At 44.2% G+C, this 16,779-nt stretch overlaps 1 protein-coding gene across 1 annotated transcript in view; it reads left to right on the top strand.

Moving 5' to 3' along the window:
* RIMKLA (ribosomal modification protein rimK like family member A) overlaps positions 1–1,222 on the top strand; it is a 32,984-nt gene extending 31,762 nt beyond the window's left edge. Inside the window, exon 5 of the mRNA XM_043461692.1 lies at positions 524–1,222. Coding sequence (XP_043317627.1) covers positions 524–1,014 — 491 coding nt within the window. The 3' untranslated portion in view covers positions 1,015–1,222. The remainder of the gene's footprint in view (positions 1–523) is intronic.
* Positions 1,223–16,779: the final 15,557 nt, after the last annotated feature.

Below are 16,779 nucleotides of genomic sequence, written 5' to 3'. Positions count from 1 at the left end.
CCACAGAGGGCTAATGCCCACAGGACCGTGTGTTCCACCCTGGAGGGGGTAGTGAGGAGTCTCATAGTGTTCAAGGAGCTGGGTATGATCAGCTCATGGACATTCTTCTTATTGGTCAGTGATGAGATAATGGGGACTCAGCATCATCAGCCTTCTGGTTCCTACTGGTCTGGGGTCTACATGCTTGTGGACAGCATACAGTTAACTTCTTTGACCTGGTGAGGGTTTCAGTATTTGCAAACAGCTCAAAGGACATGGCTCAGAATATTATCTATAGTCCTTGAGGGAGAGCTAAAGGTCCTTGCTTTGTTTAATGGCTCAAGTATTACTATTTTGTCTTGCTGGACTGTTTTCCTTTCTTTCTGCGTGGTCTCACTTCTCTGATTAAATTTATTCTTTGACTAAAGTTTTTCTACATTCAAAAGGCAGGCAGAGAACGTGGGTGGGGGGCTGTTCTGGGAAGCCCCCATAGGGTCCGGCTCAGTTACAATGTCACCGTTACACCACTGTGATTTTCCCACAGGTGGTGTGGGTGTTATGTGCCCACTGACAGAGCAAGGCAAGCAGCTGGCTATCCAGGTGTCCAACATCCTGGGCATGGACTTCTGTGGCATCGATCTTCTCATCATGGACGATGGCTCCTTCGTGGTGTGTGAGGCAAATGCCAACGTGGGCTTCCTAGCCTTCGACCAGGCATGCAACTTAGATGTGGGCGGGATCATTGCAGACTACACCATGTCTTTGCTGCCCAACAGGCAGACCGGGAAGATGGCCGTCCTCCCAGGCTTGTCTAGCCCCAGGGAGAAGAAAGAGCCAGATGGCTGTGCTTCAGCTCAGGGAGTCGTGGAGAGCGTCTATGCCATCAACAGCGGGTCTACCTCCAGCGAGAGTGAGCCTGAACTGGGAGAGATCCGGGCTTCCTCAGCCAGCACAGCGGGGGCCCCGGCCCCCATGCTGCCTGACCCCAGCTACAACATTAACACCAGGATTGCTTCAGAATTAAAACTTAAGTGAATTCCTGCTTTTTGGCAGCACTGAAACCAAATCTTACTGCTTCCCTAGTAGTTTTGAGCGAATAAAATCTGGACTAGTGTGATTTCATTTGCACAGAAACTAGAAATCCCATCTGGGCACTCAGCATTCTTTCTAACGATGATTTAAGCAAATGGCCTAGCTTTGTGGTTTTTAGAAACACTAATATAAAAACCCTCACCGAGAACAACATCCCGACTGATTGATTTGAGACCGATGTCTGCCGCCAGCACTTGGATGTTACGGCTGACTTGGGGCACTGACTCTGTGCTGTGCTTTGGCTTTTAGCTGTGGAACCCATTAAGCTGGAACTGCTCCTGGAGATACTGTACAAAAGAGCAACTGCCCGACAGAGACATGTACAGAAGAAGTGGAATGTGACTGCAGTTGTGTGCTCTTCATTAAGAGTGTGTGTGTGTGCCTGTGTGTGTGTGAGAGAGATGCTCAGAGAATACACAGTCCCATTGCTGTTAAAGAATCTGTCTCTGCTACCCATCAATCACTGTCTTGATCATATTTCTCTGACACTCAGGATATGGTGTTTCAAAGGGAGCTTCCTCATTAGCATCTTCAATGAAGCACTTTGTAGAAAGTGAAATTGAGTGTCCTTTGACTTCAGTGGTTGGCAGACATCCTGCTCTGTAACTGGGGCTTTCTACAAACTGCTTTGCCAAATATATAGACCCTGCTTCAACTAACGCCAGCCCCAGCAGCCTCTTGCACCTTTGCTGCCTTTGGCCTCAGCTGGAAATGCATTTCAATGAGCTAGTGGCCACACACTACCTTCCTTAAGCGTGCACTAGAACACCATGGACTTCTTTTCAGTGGACTCCTGTTCACTTGACATCAGAAGCCAGTGGGTTTTTAATCCTAGAGAGCTACTGAAAATGAATCATTCCCCCACTTCCTCTGCTGAAACTTTGTGTACTTAGCTATAGGAGATTTTCTCACACGAGTTGGTGTTGTGGGCCTGTTGGGTAGATAGAGCCATTGGAAACACACTCCAGTCCCCTTGACATACTAGTCTTACCCAGGTTCCAGAGACCTGTCTTTACTCACTTTTCTACACTGGGGAGACTCAGGTATCAAGGATAACTCATTGCACATCTTACGGGGGGATGGTGAAGGGAAGTGGATAATGTTGACATGACACCAAGTGCTTTCCATTTTAACTCTTCTAGCAGTAGATGATGACCCTTCCCTTGGGAGAAATCACAGAGATGGAGTTTTCCGTTTCTGCTTGTATGAAGTATGGCAGAAATGAACACGGCTACCTTTTTAACCAAATAAACTAGAACATATGCACTCAAGAGTCGCCCTGATCATACTTACTTCCTTGGGAGACCTTACTCTTGAGGTGCAATGTTCCATGTGCCAAGACCACATAGACTTCCTCTTTGGAATTATCTTTGAAGCCATGCAAGAAAAGAGGCCTCACCACCTTGTAGTCAGACCTCATTTTTTACACTACTCCTCCCCAGAGGTCATCCCAAGCTCCATCAGTCATTTTACTTAATCAGACTTATCTTCTAATGCTCTTTGGCTGTTAAAAAATCATTCCTCAAAAAAGAAATCTACCCTTAAAGGACAAAGACCATTAAGGAAGCTTACAGGTGGATAGCTCCAAGGAGGGTTTCTAGAAATGTTCTGAGTAAGGCCAGCTTCCCTCGACTAAACACACGTCTTCCCAAGGTGACTAGTTTGAAGGCAGCAACAACCCATTTGGGTGTATGAATTCCTGAACTTCTTCTGTAATGTAAAATGTGTGTAAAGTCAAACTAGTCTGTTTTCTTTCACAACACATTTAAATGGAAACTGGCTTTGAAAATACTGTGGCTAAAATCAGATCCCACTAAGTAACAGTTGTACAACTGAAAACGGGCACCGTGTAATGGAGACATCGCACTCCACAGTAGTAGTTTAAATACAGTCAACATAAGGTGCATGCCACTGAGCTGTAACCCCAGTCATGTATCTGTAGAGTTGAAAAATGATAATCCTTCACCTTTATATAGGTTAAGACATGTACCTTACCTTTACCACTCAGGGTGGGTTTAGAAGAATGGTTCTAGGTCTGTTCTCGTTGGAACTGGCCAGATGTTTTCTATGTAAACCTCTGAACCAAGTGATGACCTTCTGGAAACTGCATCCACTCCTTCCCACACTTTAGTGTAAGCTCAGTCTCTCCATTTTATCTAAGGGGGTGATAGTGGGCCCCATCCTGAGCAGAGCAGCTAGAGGATGCTTCCAGAGTGGTCAAAAGGGCCTGTTTTCCAGCTGCCAGTGACATCTGTAGTCATTGGCATCATTGCTCGGAACCCAGCCCCGTCTAGAAACAGAGGAAGCTGGGGCACAGCTGGGTCGTAGCCTCACTCCAGGATTTCCCACTTTGGCTGTGGGCCCTGTGAGCCTCGGCCAGATGGCTGGGCTGCCCTCGTCACAGCTGCCCACAGGGCCTGCTGGAGGGAACATGGGGCACAGAGCCAGCTCCTCGTTCTGACTCTCCCCTTCAACAGCTGATAACCCTATACAAACAAGTTGACTCTGACCTCGATTTTTCCATTCTTCTGATAGGGGATATGCCTATTTTATTTACCTCTTGAGGGCGGTGTGCTTTGATGTTGAAGTGATTCAATTAATGAGACTGCATTATGTGGGAGGTGGTAGAGAAATGCCTCCAGCATCTGGTTTTTAACAGTTTCCTATCACCCCTCCTCTGGGAGGAGTTGAAGAAAGAGACCATAAATTCTTGGTATTAGCACACCAAACAGTGGTGGGGGGCCTGAAAATGGATGCAGCTTCTCAGAGGTCTTATGACCTGAAAGGAGTAATGTACTCAGCCTTCTGGATGTATTGTATATAACCTGAAACTCTTGACTGGTATATCAACTCACAGTCTTCCTTCTGTAACATAAATTGCAGTGTCTGTATACAGTCTTCCCATTATCTGGTAGTAGCATCTTGAAACTGGTCAAAACTTGAATGCCAATAGCTCAGTCACTCAGAATATATATGATTCTGCACTTGGGAAAAATGTCTTCCTGCTGTTTGTCTGATTGCTGAGGGGTATGGGTATGCCTCCTCAAAGGTGGATTCGGGACTTTAGGTCTTGGGGGTCTGATCAACAGTGTAAGTGGATCATAAGTCATTAGTCACAATTGCAGACTCAGTGCTCCCAACTCAAAGGGGATTCCATGACCACTGGGGAAAGGATGAGGAAGAAGGGGAAGGGATGAGGAAGAAAGAGAAGGAGAAAGGTCTGGAATAGTTTTGTGACATTTTGGTGGAAGTGGTGAGTTGGGATCATCTGGAACTCTAGTGGGAAAAGGAAGAAATGGCTCTTTGGTGAGTTGTTTGAATGAAAGAATCATGAATATGCATTGATTAGAGTTAGGGATCTAACCTACTGATTAGATTAGAAACTATTCTGTATAAAGAAAATGAGGTGCATGGATTTCCATCTGCCTTGGTGGAAGTAGTAGAGACACATCCCTTTTTAAAGTCCTGATGAAGGCTGGTCTTGAGAATACTCTTAATGTAAATCAGAGGAAGATTGAACCAGCTAGCTTCAATCACTCACGTAAGAGCTGACGCTCCTAGAAGTGAATGACCAAGAAAGCCATGTGCAGGCGATCACAGAGCCATGTCAGAGGGTGAATCCAAAGTCAGCAAAATGGCCTGATACTGCCTATGCACCTGAAGGTGAGCTGGCTTCTATCTGCTGTTATTTTATGCTGATGTTTTGTAAAGAGCCCTGACAGCAGCCCTCTTCTCACTCTCCCTGGAGTTAGCATTCCTAGACCTGCTGCTGTAGCCTAATATTAGTAGAAAACCTGGGGCTGATTATGGCTGCTTCTGAAACTCCAGTTTAGACTGTGGCTTAAAATGTTGTCACCTAGAAGACCCCCAGTTCAGGAATGTGTTGTCTTAATCCTTTCTTAAAACTACGTTTTCTTTCCAAGTCTGTGGCTAGACTGCAGCCTGCCCTTCTGAAACACACATCTGAGTTTGAAAACCTTGTCCCTTCAAGCCTTTTCCACTTCCTTCTCCAGATGCAGCTCCCACACTGACCTGTGGCAGTGTCCCAAGCCCTGTGCTGGCATCCCAGCCTTGTTGGGAAGACTTGCTCTGCCGTTTCATGCTCACTGGGGCTCAGAGGTAAAACTAAGAAGGTCACCCACCGAGCCAGATTTGAGGCCACAGGAGGAGCAGGGTTTTGGAACCAGTTCTGTCCCCATTCTATAGGTGGAAATCTGAATCCCGGAGACCATGTTCACTTAGCTGGTCAGCAGCAAGGCTGGGACGCAGGCAGTCTGGTTCCCCACTGGTTTGGCATACTGCCAGGGGTGTGTCTGTTCTTCCATGGCACTCAATATTTGCTGCCGTCCTGGAGCCAACCTGTACCCATCCCCCTTCTGCTGAACCTCTTCTCTGGATCAACATGGTGTGAAGGATTCAGCTCCTGGATGTGACTTTCAGGTAAGAGCTGCAGAGGTGTATATGAGATTTCCAGGTGCGTGCTGGCTTATCACCTGTGCTTTCTGTGCACCAGCCAAGAGCACATAGCCCCATCTTACCGCATCAGTGGTGGGATGTGAGAGAATGCCGCTGACAAGGCTTCCTTGGCCCCAGTTTGATTCATGTTCCCTCACTGAAGACTGTCTTGGATTTCCAGAGGCCTTAGTGGCCCTGCATGGAGTTCCGAGGGCACGAAGGCCCTAAGCGTCTCCTGTCAGGCACACCTAAGGGGGGATCCTGATCAATAAACATGTTTGCAACCAGCGGCAAAGTCAAAGGTTTCCTTCCACTCACAGGTCCATAGGACATCCCCCTTACAGCCAGCCACTAGAAGAGATTCTTGCCTGCTGTAGCTGGTGTGTCAGCTGAGGACGCCCCCTGCTCCTTGAGATCCAGTGTAGTCTGCTAACTGGGCCTTTGGAACTCCGTGATTTCTGAGGGGTTTATATCTTGGGCAGTTACTGCTGACTCCAGACTTCTGCTTCCTCATTTTAAGCGACAGTGGTGTCTCATCTCTGCACTGCCTCAGCTGAAATGTACAGTTCTCACCCCTACTTCCACGCACACCAAAATTCAAGTGAGTCAGCATGGGCGTGGGTGCCTATGTGTGTTTTGGTGATGTGGGAGGAAATGGGAGCCTTTACAGCAATCAGACATGGAGCCCCCATTCATAAAACACTCCTTTGATACACTACAGAAGAATCCACTCACCTTCCACCCCACATGATATCTGTCTCCTTTCTTGTGTGCATGCGGGCTAAGTCAATTCAGTCATGTCGGACTCTTTGTGATGCTATGGACTGTAGCCCATCAAGCTCCCCCGTCCATGAGATTCTCCAGGCAAGAATACTGGAGTGGGTTGCCATTCCCTCTTCTAGGGAGTCTTCCCAACCCAGGGACAGAACCCACATCTCTTACATCTTGTGCATTGGCAGGCAGGTTCTTTACAACTAGTGCAACTTGGGAAGCCCTTTTTGGGACAAACCAAATCCATTTATGTTCTCATGGATGGCAGCACAGTCATTCCTTTTTTATTTGATTTTTTAAAAATTTGATTCCTGCCAACACCCCTACCTTCACGATTTTACTTTCCACCATGGGTGGCTTATTAGATGCATTTTCCTGAACAAAGATCACTCACTCCTCAAGAGGAACTCAAATGCTGTCCCTTAGGGTGATACACTGTTCATTCCCACTACCCTAGCCAGGCATGGCAACCACCATAATCACCACTAGCTGTCAGGGTCATCATGCTTTATGGAAGCCAACACAGATTGATGTAAACAGTGTTGGTTTGAGTTACCCAGGTTCAAATCCTTGCTTGATAACTTACAGCTTATGTGACCTAAGGAAAGCCACTTAATCTTGCTTAACCTTTGCATCATCACCTATAAATGTGGTAGATAAACACAGTCTTGAATGTGAAGCTCTTAACCACAGATCTGGCTTTCAGCAGTTTTCCTCTTCTTGCTTCCTTCAGTGTCAGCAATCACAAACAAATCCCGCTTGTGATCATGGCTCAGTGCCAAGGGATAAAAGCTGGCAGACAGCAGCTTTACAGCTGGGAAAAGAGATGCAGGAGAGGGAGGGGACAGGGCTGGTGGCTGCTCAAGCGTGCTGTGGTTTAGGCTTAATGACTGAAAGGTCCCATCTATCCCCGAGATTCTGTGATGCTCTAGTGTGAGATATAGAGGGTGTATCTGGCTTAGAAAACTCCTAGAGGAAAGGCTGCCACAGACAACTGGGAGGCTGGAGAGCAGAGAAGTAGCATGACCTTGGATGATTTAGCACCTGGCTTCTTTGGCTCTTCCTGTATAAGGTTTACTGGCTTTGCATCAAATGGAAGGAGGAGATGCCAGGGATTTGAATTAAATCTGTCAAACAGAGGGTGAGGGGAGTCAGAAGGCTGGGGCTGGAGGGTGGGCTGTGTAGGGAACTCTGATAGCCCGATAGCACCATCTGGACTTGGCAGGGATGACAGCCTTGACAGCAGATGAAATTAGCCAATAAAGCAGCTAAAATTCTGCTGCCCTGGGCCTGGCCCCCGTCGGACCCCCAGGATCTCCTGTTTAGAAGGAACACTGATCCTACTATCTGGAGAGAGCATGAGTCTCTTAGTCTAGAACTAATAAAGGTCTTTGTAGTGGCAGGACCAGGCAGGTGGCTGATTTGTTTAGTCCCACCCAGGTGTCCCCAGAGTACCAGTGGTGTGCTGTACCAGATTGGACCAGCCCATGAGAGTGGATTGTTACCTTTTCAGGAATTTCGTGAGCTGGTTGTTCAAGGCAGCCATCATGGAAGCCTGCCAGGCTCCTCTGTCCATGGGATTCTCCAGGCAAGAATACTGGAGTGGGTTGCCATGCCCTTCTCCAGGGAATCTTCTTAACCCAGGGATTGAACCCAGGTCTCCCAATTGCTGGTGGAGCCTTTACCAGCTAAGCTACCAGCTAAGTACCAGCTAAGCTAATTAGGGTTAGGGTTAGGGTTAGGGTTAGGGTTACCAGGGAAGCCCAAATTAAATATATATTATATAAACCTACAATTAAAGTATATTTAAAGCATAGGTAAAAAATAATCAAAACTCATCACTTCCTAATTATTTTACTACCTTTTACCATTGTCTGTGCTCCTGAGGTTACTGACATCTATCGTGTTTGTATAGTGGAAATGCCACAGAATGGTGTGCGGCTGAGCATCTGTACCCAACTGCACTGTTCAGTGACATCACACTGGTAATCTGAAATCAACCATGGTGGGGATATCCACCCGCACAGAGACGGGCAAACACAATATATCATTTCCCCCCCGGGGAGATGCCTGTTAAACATTTATCAGCACGCCAGTGCCAGTGGGTAATCAAGAAAGAAATTGATAAGCAATCCCACTCCTGAGCATACACACCGAGGAAACCAGATCTGAAAGAGACACATGCACCCCAATGTTCATCGCAGCACTGTTTATAATAGCCAGGACATAGAAGCAACCTAGATGCCCATCAGCAGACGAATGGATAAGAAAGCTGTGGTACATAAACACAATGGAATATTACTCAGCCATTACAAAGAATACATTTGAATCAGTTCTAATGAGATGGATAAAACTGGAGCCCATTATACAGAGTGAAGTAATCCAGAAAGATAAACACCAATACAGTATACTAACGCATATATATGGAATTTAGAATGATGGTAACGATAACCCTATATACAAGACAGAAAAAGAGACACAGATGTATAGAACAGACTTTTGGACTCTCTGGGAGAAGGCGAGGGTGGGATGATCTGAGAGAACAGCATCGAAACATGTATATTATCAAGTGTGAAACAGATCGCCAGTCCAGGTTGGATACATGAGACAAGTGCTTGGGGCTGGTGCAATGGGATGATCCAGAGGGATGGGATGGAGAGGGAGGTGGGAGGGGGGTTCAGGATGGGGAACACATGTAAATCCATGGCTGATTCATGTCAATGTATGGCAAAAACCGCTACAATATTGTAAAGTAATTAGCCTTCTACTAATAAAAATAATTGGGGGGAAAAAAAAGAAGGAAATTGATATACTGAAGAACTGAAACATCTTGGTTCCAGGGAGGTAGCATGTGTGATGGATTCCTCAGAAGCCAGTGTCATAATGTGCAGAACTGACTTGAAGAAAAACGCTTGAAAACACAGCTTCTCTGCTTGTTCTATTTTTCTGTGTGTTTTCACACATGAGAAATCTGTTTGGTTTGCTCCTGAACTTAGGAGTTTTTTAGGCTGTGTGTCTCCTGTGGGCTCTACTTCAGCTAAGTTCCTCCCAGAAAAGTGAATTGTAGTTTTTCTTGCCTAACTGGCAAACGGAAGATGTGCCACAAAGAATATATCTCCAGATTTCCCTGGTGGTCCAGATGTTAAGGATCCACTTTCCAAGGCAGGGGATGAGTTTTGATGCCTCGTCAGGGAGCTTAGATCCCACATGCTGTGAAGCAATTAAGCCTATGCATCGCTGCAACTACTGAGCCCGCGTGCTGAAACCAGAGTCCATGTGCAGCAATGAAAATTCCTGAACAATGCAATGAAGATCTTGCGGGCTGCAACTAAGACCCAATGCAGCCAAATAAATCAATAAATTTTTTAAAAGAATATATCTTAACTAGTCACCCAAAGAGCTCATTTCCAAGTGGTTTGAACAGTAATAACAATGTTAACTTCTCCCACAGAGAAGAAATCATTTCTAAATGACTGTTTTGCTGGTTTTGGTTGTGATTAAAATTATTGCCGTGGAGCAGAATGGTTTGTTTGCCTTTGTCCCCAAATCTCTGTCCCTTTTGGTGGTTCTTTTTCAGTAAAAGTCACATGCTGAATCTACATTTTATTATTTTCATATCATAAAATGAGGAAAAGTCTTCATTGAAACTTTGTCCTATTCACTTGCACGCCAGCTGCATTCTGAAAAACCATAATTTTCCTTTCAAACGCAGAGGCTGTCTGAATTGTAATGTTGCCAACTCTCAACTGTCAAGATGATGGAGGAAAATACTAATGCAGATGGTATGAGCTTGTCGTGAGCCCGCTCAGCATACTCTCCTGGACTGACTTTAGAATGAAGATGCAAATAGCAAGTGAGAGCTGAAAGCCATTGGGAATGGCTCTGTGGTGCAGGAAGGGTCCCAGGGCGCTGGAAGGATCTGGGTACCGACCGCAAGAGCCTTTAGAACTTGTTTGCATGACATTTCCAAAGACTTCCTGGGAGAAACAGTGATAAGAGCTTTGGGAACTAACTCCAGGCAGCACCAGGACTGAGGACCTTGAATGAAGGCTGTTGCCCAACTGGTGAGGGTCAGGGAGACCCTCGCCCCCGCCACTGCCTAGGAAGAGAGGCACGGGGATAACGCTTCTAGGAAGAGAGGCATGGGAATAACGGTTCTAGGAAGAGAGACACAGGGATAACTTCTTTGTTGCAGGCAGGCTGCTGCTCTATTGTGCCACCCACATTGTCCTTCAACCAAACACTGGGGAACGTGACCCGAACTTCTTTTTCATTTTATACGAAATTCTTCAAACGACATAAAAGTAGAGAGGCTGGTTTAGTGAATTCCTCTAGTTTTCAATTATCAACATTTTCTATTTTTACTGTATCTACCGATTTCTTTTCTTAAGCATTTAAAAACAGTTCTTACGCTCCATATCTTTCCCCCCCTGCATACTTTAGCAAGCATCTCATTTTTAAGACAGATTTCCGAGACTTCCCTGGTGGTCCAGTGGTTAAGAATCTTCCTTGCAACGCAGGGTCCGTGGGACAGGGCCACTAAGCCCACTGGTTGCATAGCAACTAGAGAGCCCATGCATCAAGTCAACAAAAATTTCCTCATGATGCAACGAAGATCTCGTGCACAGCAACTAAGACTCAACGCAGCCAAATAAATATATTTTTTTAAAGTCTATTCCACTGGCTATCTATTTTACATATGATAACATATATGTTTCCATGCTACTCTCTCAATAGCCAGTCGGAATTTGCTGCATATCACAGGGAGCTCAAACCAGTGCTCTGTGACAACCTAGAGGGGTGGGATGGGGTGGGACCTGGGAGGGGGATTCAAGGGGGAGGGGACATATGGGTGATTCATGCTGATGTATGGCAGAAGCCAACACAATATTGTAAAGTAATTATCCTCCAATTAAGAATAAATACATTTTTTAAAATGTCTATTCCACTTTTGAAAAAGAGAGATTCCCTTATGCCTGTACCACATACAACAAAATTAACAGTAATTCCTTGATCCTGTCTAATACCCAGTGCATAGAAACTTCCCCCCGTTATCTCAGAAGAACTGGATTTACTGCCTTGTGGACCAGTGTGCTCAATGGGGCCTGAGGTCCCCTGGGAAGAGTGGTACCTGCTTTCCCACCATCCCTTCTGTGGCTCTGGCAGAAACCACGCTGAAGAGGCCCCAGCAGAGAGGTCTTCAGGCTGGCTGCAGACACCTGCCTCAGGTGTTTTAGCTTGGGATTTCCCCTCCCCGAGGAAAAGAGCCAGTGAGACCTCCCCTCCCGTTTTCCGACGGTCCACGGTCGTCCCCTGAGACCGTCCCCACTTTGTGTTGCTGACACCCACCTGGTGTCAGGCTGGTTCCCGTTTCACTGCTTTCCCTGCAGCTCTGTTTTTCACTGCAGGAGTTTCCTCAATCAGGGAACGGGCTTCCCCCGAGGATTACTGCTCTTCCCCTGGCCTCAGATCTACGGCACTCTTAGTGAATCACAGCTCGTCAGAGCTCCCAAGAGGCCTTGGCTTCTTCATTTGTTAGGAATTTTGGCTGAATCCCTTCTAAGTCAGACAAGATTTGAGTAGCAGGACCTTGTGTCACATCTAAAGGCCTAAAGAGGCAGCAACCGGATGTTCTGCTTGCTCAGGGATGTTCTCTTGTTCTAAAGTGAGGGTCCTCAGCGCCAGGGTCTAGTGCCTGATGCTCTGAGGTGGGGCTGATGTAATAACGATAGAAATAAAGTGCATGAGAAATGCAATGCCCTTGAATCATCTCAAAGCCACTCCACCCCCTCTTGTCTATGGAAAAATTTCTCTCCATGAAAATGGTCCCTAGTGCCAGAAAGGCTGGGGATCACAGCTCTAAAGAACATCATTATGACAATGGGTGATATCTGAATTAAAGTCTATATTTCATTCTTTGACAGTATCCTACTAATGACTAATTTCCCAATTTCAATGATTGTACTAATGAGAATATGTAAGAGAGCGTCCTGGTTTTTAGAAGATCCATATTAAGTATTTAGGGATAAAGGAGCACCATGTCTGCAACTCACTTTCAAACAATTCAGAAAATAATGTGTATTTATGGAGAGAAAGTGATAAGGCAAATATGATAAAATGTTAACGTCTGGGGAATCTGAATGAAAGACATATGGGAATCCTTTGAATGAATACTCTGGATAAATCTGAAATTATGTCAGCCTCTTCTGCTGGGTTCACCTCTTCTCCGTTAAACATTCTGTTTCAGGGCATTTCCTGAGGTTCTTATCCTTCTTTCTCTTTCCTTCCCTAGGTTGTCTCCTTCATTTTCAGAGTATTAATTACCATCCACATGATGCTCTTGATCTCTCAAACCCAGGCTTCTTTTCCTAATGTCAGATGGCGTGTCCAGTTTTCTGCCTTTTCATTGCCCCTCAAATGTTTCGTGAGTATCTTTAAACTCACCATGACCCAAGCTGAATTCACATTCTTCTCTCGCTCCCACAAACCTGCTCCTTTTCCAGGGCCTCCTCAAGTGAGGGCACAACCTGACCGCATGTTCAAACCAGAGGAAAGGAAAACACACGCCAGCAGTCATTTACGGCTGCTCTCCTGCCCCTTCATCCAGTGCTGTTTCCTGTGGTAAAGTTTGACTTTCAAGGCCTGAATAGTCTTTGTTCATTGAAAACTTTTCTTCCTTATTCTTGAAGATGTTCTAGGATTGTTTCTTGTTTGTAAGCAAGGGACAACATTTATAATATATAATCTTGGTTTTATATCTTGATCTCAATAGTAAGATTGCTTACATGCTTTTCAAATCTGCTGTTTATTGAAATATTTATTAATTATTGAAACTGCATACGCATATATATTAAATTAAATATTTATCTCCATCTCATCATCATCCATCTGATGAATATCAGGAAAGATGTACTTTTTCTAGCAAACAAAATGATGACATTGTTTGTCATTCAAGTAATGCTTCATTATCTTTTCTGAAGCATCTACTTGGCCAGAAGTGTGTTCTGTATGACCTCTTGTTCCTGAGATATATTATGCTTCATAGAGCAGTTGTGAATACAGAAACCTCACTTGCATGGCGTACATCTATAGTAGGACCTACTGGTGGCAGAGCACTATGGTGTGCTAAAGTTGTGCAACGATAAAATATTGGTGAGTGGGTACTCAGAGCAACTACTCAATGTCAATCTTTGTTAAATAAAGGTTCGTAGACAAAATGACATAATTTGTAACAGTGCATATGTACTTGCTAGTAGAGAACATTTATCCAAGCCTTTCAGAAATGATCCCTCAGCTCCATACCTGCAAATTCTATTGAAGATGCTTAGGGAAGTTTACCTGGTGGCAAGATAAGAGATACTCTTATTTCCCAAGAACTGGTTCTCTTTAACCTGTGTATACCTTTTTGGGTCAGGGAAATCACATTTTGGTTTCCCAACTGGTGCATTGGTAAAGAATCTGCCTGCTAATGCAGGAGATGCAGGAGACGTGGGTTCGATCCCTGGGTTGGGAAGATCCCTTTGAGTGGGAATTGGGGACTTACTCCAATATTCCTGCCTGGAGAATCCCATGGATAGAGGAACCTGGTGGGCTACAGTCCATGGGGTCGCAAAGACTCGAACACAACTGAGCATTTATGCATGCACACAAATCACATTTCATAGAGAGCGTCAGAATTGAGACTATGTCCTGCATCACTGTATCATGTATGAACGTGAAATACATTTTCATTGAAGAGTCAAAAAAGAGGGCAAAATAAAACATTTTTGAATCAGTGAAAGAAAGAAAATTTGAGAATTTTCCATCAGCAAACTCTTTATTATATATAAAATAATAATAATAATTGTGATTTGTGGGTTCAAGATACACATGAAATAAGTAAAAGTAATGATACATAAGTTGGGGGAAGAAAATGCAGTTTAAAGGTTTTAAAGTTCTTATATTGTCCAGGATAAGGGTAAACAACCTGAATAACTTTAGACTTTGATAAGATAGGGATGAATATTTGAATTTCTGGAGTAATCACTTAAAGAATAGAAATACAGTGTATAACCTACAAACTAGCAGATGGAGATGGGGGAAGGTAGAAAATGGAATGAGAAAAAAATACATAATCAGTCTAAAAGAAAGAAGAAGGAAAATAGAACATGCAATACAAATAGAAGGCACAGAATAATAGATTTAAATCCAAAAACTTTAGCACAGAAATAAAATGTAAATTGACTAAATGATTGTTTTTAAAATTACAGATATAAAAATATCTAACTATGATACTTGTATGAGAGGTACATACAGAACGTAAGGGTACAGATTGCTTGAAAGTAAAAGGTTGTAAGAAGAAATAGTGTTTAGTCAGAGTTTAGTTAGGAAAAAGGTAGTTTCCTTGAGCAGTTTGAGTAAAGAGACTGATTTTATATAAGGAATTAGAATCTTACATGATCTTTGAAATGGTTGGATAATCAGGCAGCCAAGGTCAGCAAGGTTCTTTTATAGGAAATCTGCTTTCAGGAAAGCAACCGGTGGGTGATTCTCAGGAAGATTAAGGGCTCCTCCTTCTCATGTGGCTTCCAAATATTGTGCAATTGCCCCTCATTGGCTGAATTTATTCCAGAATCATCAAAGGAAAGAGATACTGGGAACTGTAGTTCCAAGCTTCCCCTCTGAAGCAGAGGTAAGTGCTTAAGCAGAGGTAAATGATAACACCTTGCTGATAACAAGCTATCCAGCCCCAAGGGAAATAGGCATAGCTCTGTTAGTATGCAGGTAGGGCTCATTTGGGCTTCCCTGGTGGCTCAGCTGCTAAAGAATCTGCCTGCAATGCGGGAGACCTGGGTTCGATCCTTGGGTTGGGAAGATCCCCTTGAGAAGGGAAAGGCTACCCACTCCAGTATTCTGGCCTGGAGAATTCCATGGACTATATAGTCCACGGGGTTGCAAAGAGTTGGACACGACTGAGCAACTTCCACTTTCACTTTCATGTTAGTATCAGAACAAAATATTCTGAAAGAGGAACTCCCCAGGTCAGTAGGTGCCCAATATGATACTGCAGATCAGTGGAGAAATAACTCCAGAAAGTATGAAAAAACTGAGGCAAAGAAAAAACAACACCCAGTTGTGGATGTGACTGGTGATAGAAGCAAGGTCCAATGCTATAAAGAGCATTATGGCATAGGAACCTGGAATGTTAGGTCCATGAATCTAGGCAAATTGGAAGTGGTCAAACAGGAGATGGCAAGAGTGAATGTCGACATTTTAGGAATCAGAGAACTAAAATGGACTGGATGGGTGAATTTAACTCAGATGACCATCATATCTACTACTGTGGGCAGGAATCCCTTAGAAGAAATGGAGTAGCCATCACAGAAAACAAGAGTCTGAAATGCAGTACTTGGATGCAATCTCAAAAATGACAGAATGATCTCTGTTCGTTTCCAAGGCAAACCATTCAATATCACGGTGATCCAAATCTATGCCCCAACCAGTAATGCTGAAAAACCTGAAGTTGAACGGTTCTATGAAGACCTACAAGACCTTTTAGAACTAACACCCCCCCAAAAAATGTCCTTTTCATTATAGAGGACTGGAATGCAAAAGTAGGAAGTCAAGAAACACCTGGAGTAACAGGCAAATTTGGCCTTGGAGTACAGAATGAAGCAGAGCAAAGGCTAATAGAGTTTTGCCAAGAGAACGCACTGATCATATCAAACACCCTCTTCGAACAACACAAGAGAAGACTCTACACATAGACATCACCAGATGGCCAACACCAAAATCAGATTGATTATATTCTTTGCAGCCAAAGATGGAGAAGCTCTATACAGTCAGCAAAAACAAGACTGGGAGCTGACTGTGGCTCAGATCATGAGCTCCTTATTGCTAAATTCAGACTTAAACTGAAGAAAGTAGGGAAAACCACTGGACCATTCAGGTATGACCTAAATCAAATACCTTATGATTATACAGTGGAAGTGACAAATAGATTCAAGGGATTAGATCTGATAGACAGAGTGCCTGATGAACTATGGATGGAGGTTCATGACATTGTACAGGAGACAGGGATCAAGACCATCCCCAAGAAAAAGAAATGCAAAAAAGCAAAATGGCTGTCTGAGGAGGCCTTACAAATAGCTGAAAAGAGAGAAGCCAAAAGCAAAGAAAAGAAGATATTCCCATTTGAATGCAAGTTCCAAAAGAAAAGCAAAGGAGAATAAGAAGAGCCTTCCTCAGATCAGTGCAAAGAAATAGAGAAAAACAATAGAATGGGAAAGACTAGAGATCTCTTCAAGAAAATTAGAGATACCAAGGGAACATTTCATGCAAAGATGGGCTCAATAAAGGACAGAAATGTTATGGACTTAACAAGAAGCAGAAGATGTTAAGAAGAAGTGGCAAGAATACACAGAAGAACTGTACAAAAAGATCTTCATGACCCAGATAATCACAATGGTGTGATCACTCACCTAGAGCCAGACATCCTGGAAT

This window comes from Cervus canadensis, chromosome 2, assembly GCF_019320065.1.
Source record: "Cervus canadensis isolate Bull #8, Minnesota chromosome 2, ASM1932006v1, whole genome shotgun sequence".
Classification (NCBI taxonomy): domain Eukaryota; kingdom Metazoa; phylum Chordata; class Mammalia; order Artiodactyla; family Cervidae; genus Cervus; species Cervus canadensis.
This window is presented reverse-complemented; position numbering and strand designations above follow the sequence as displayed.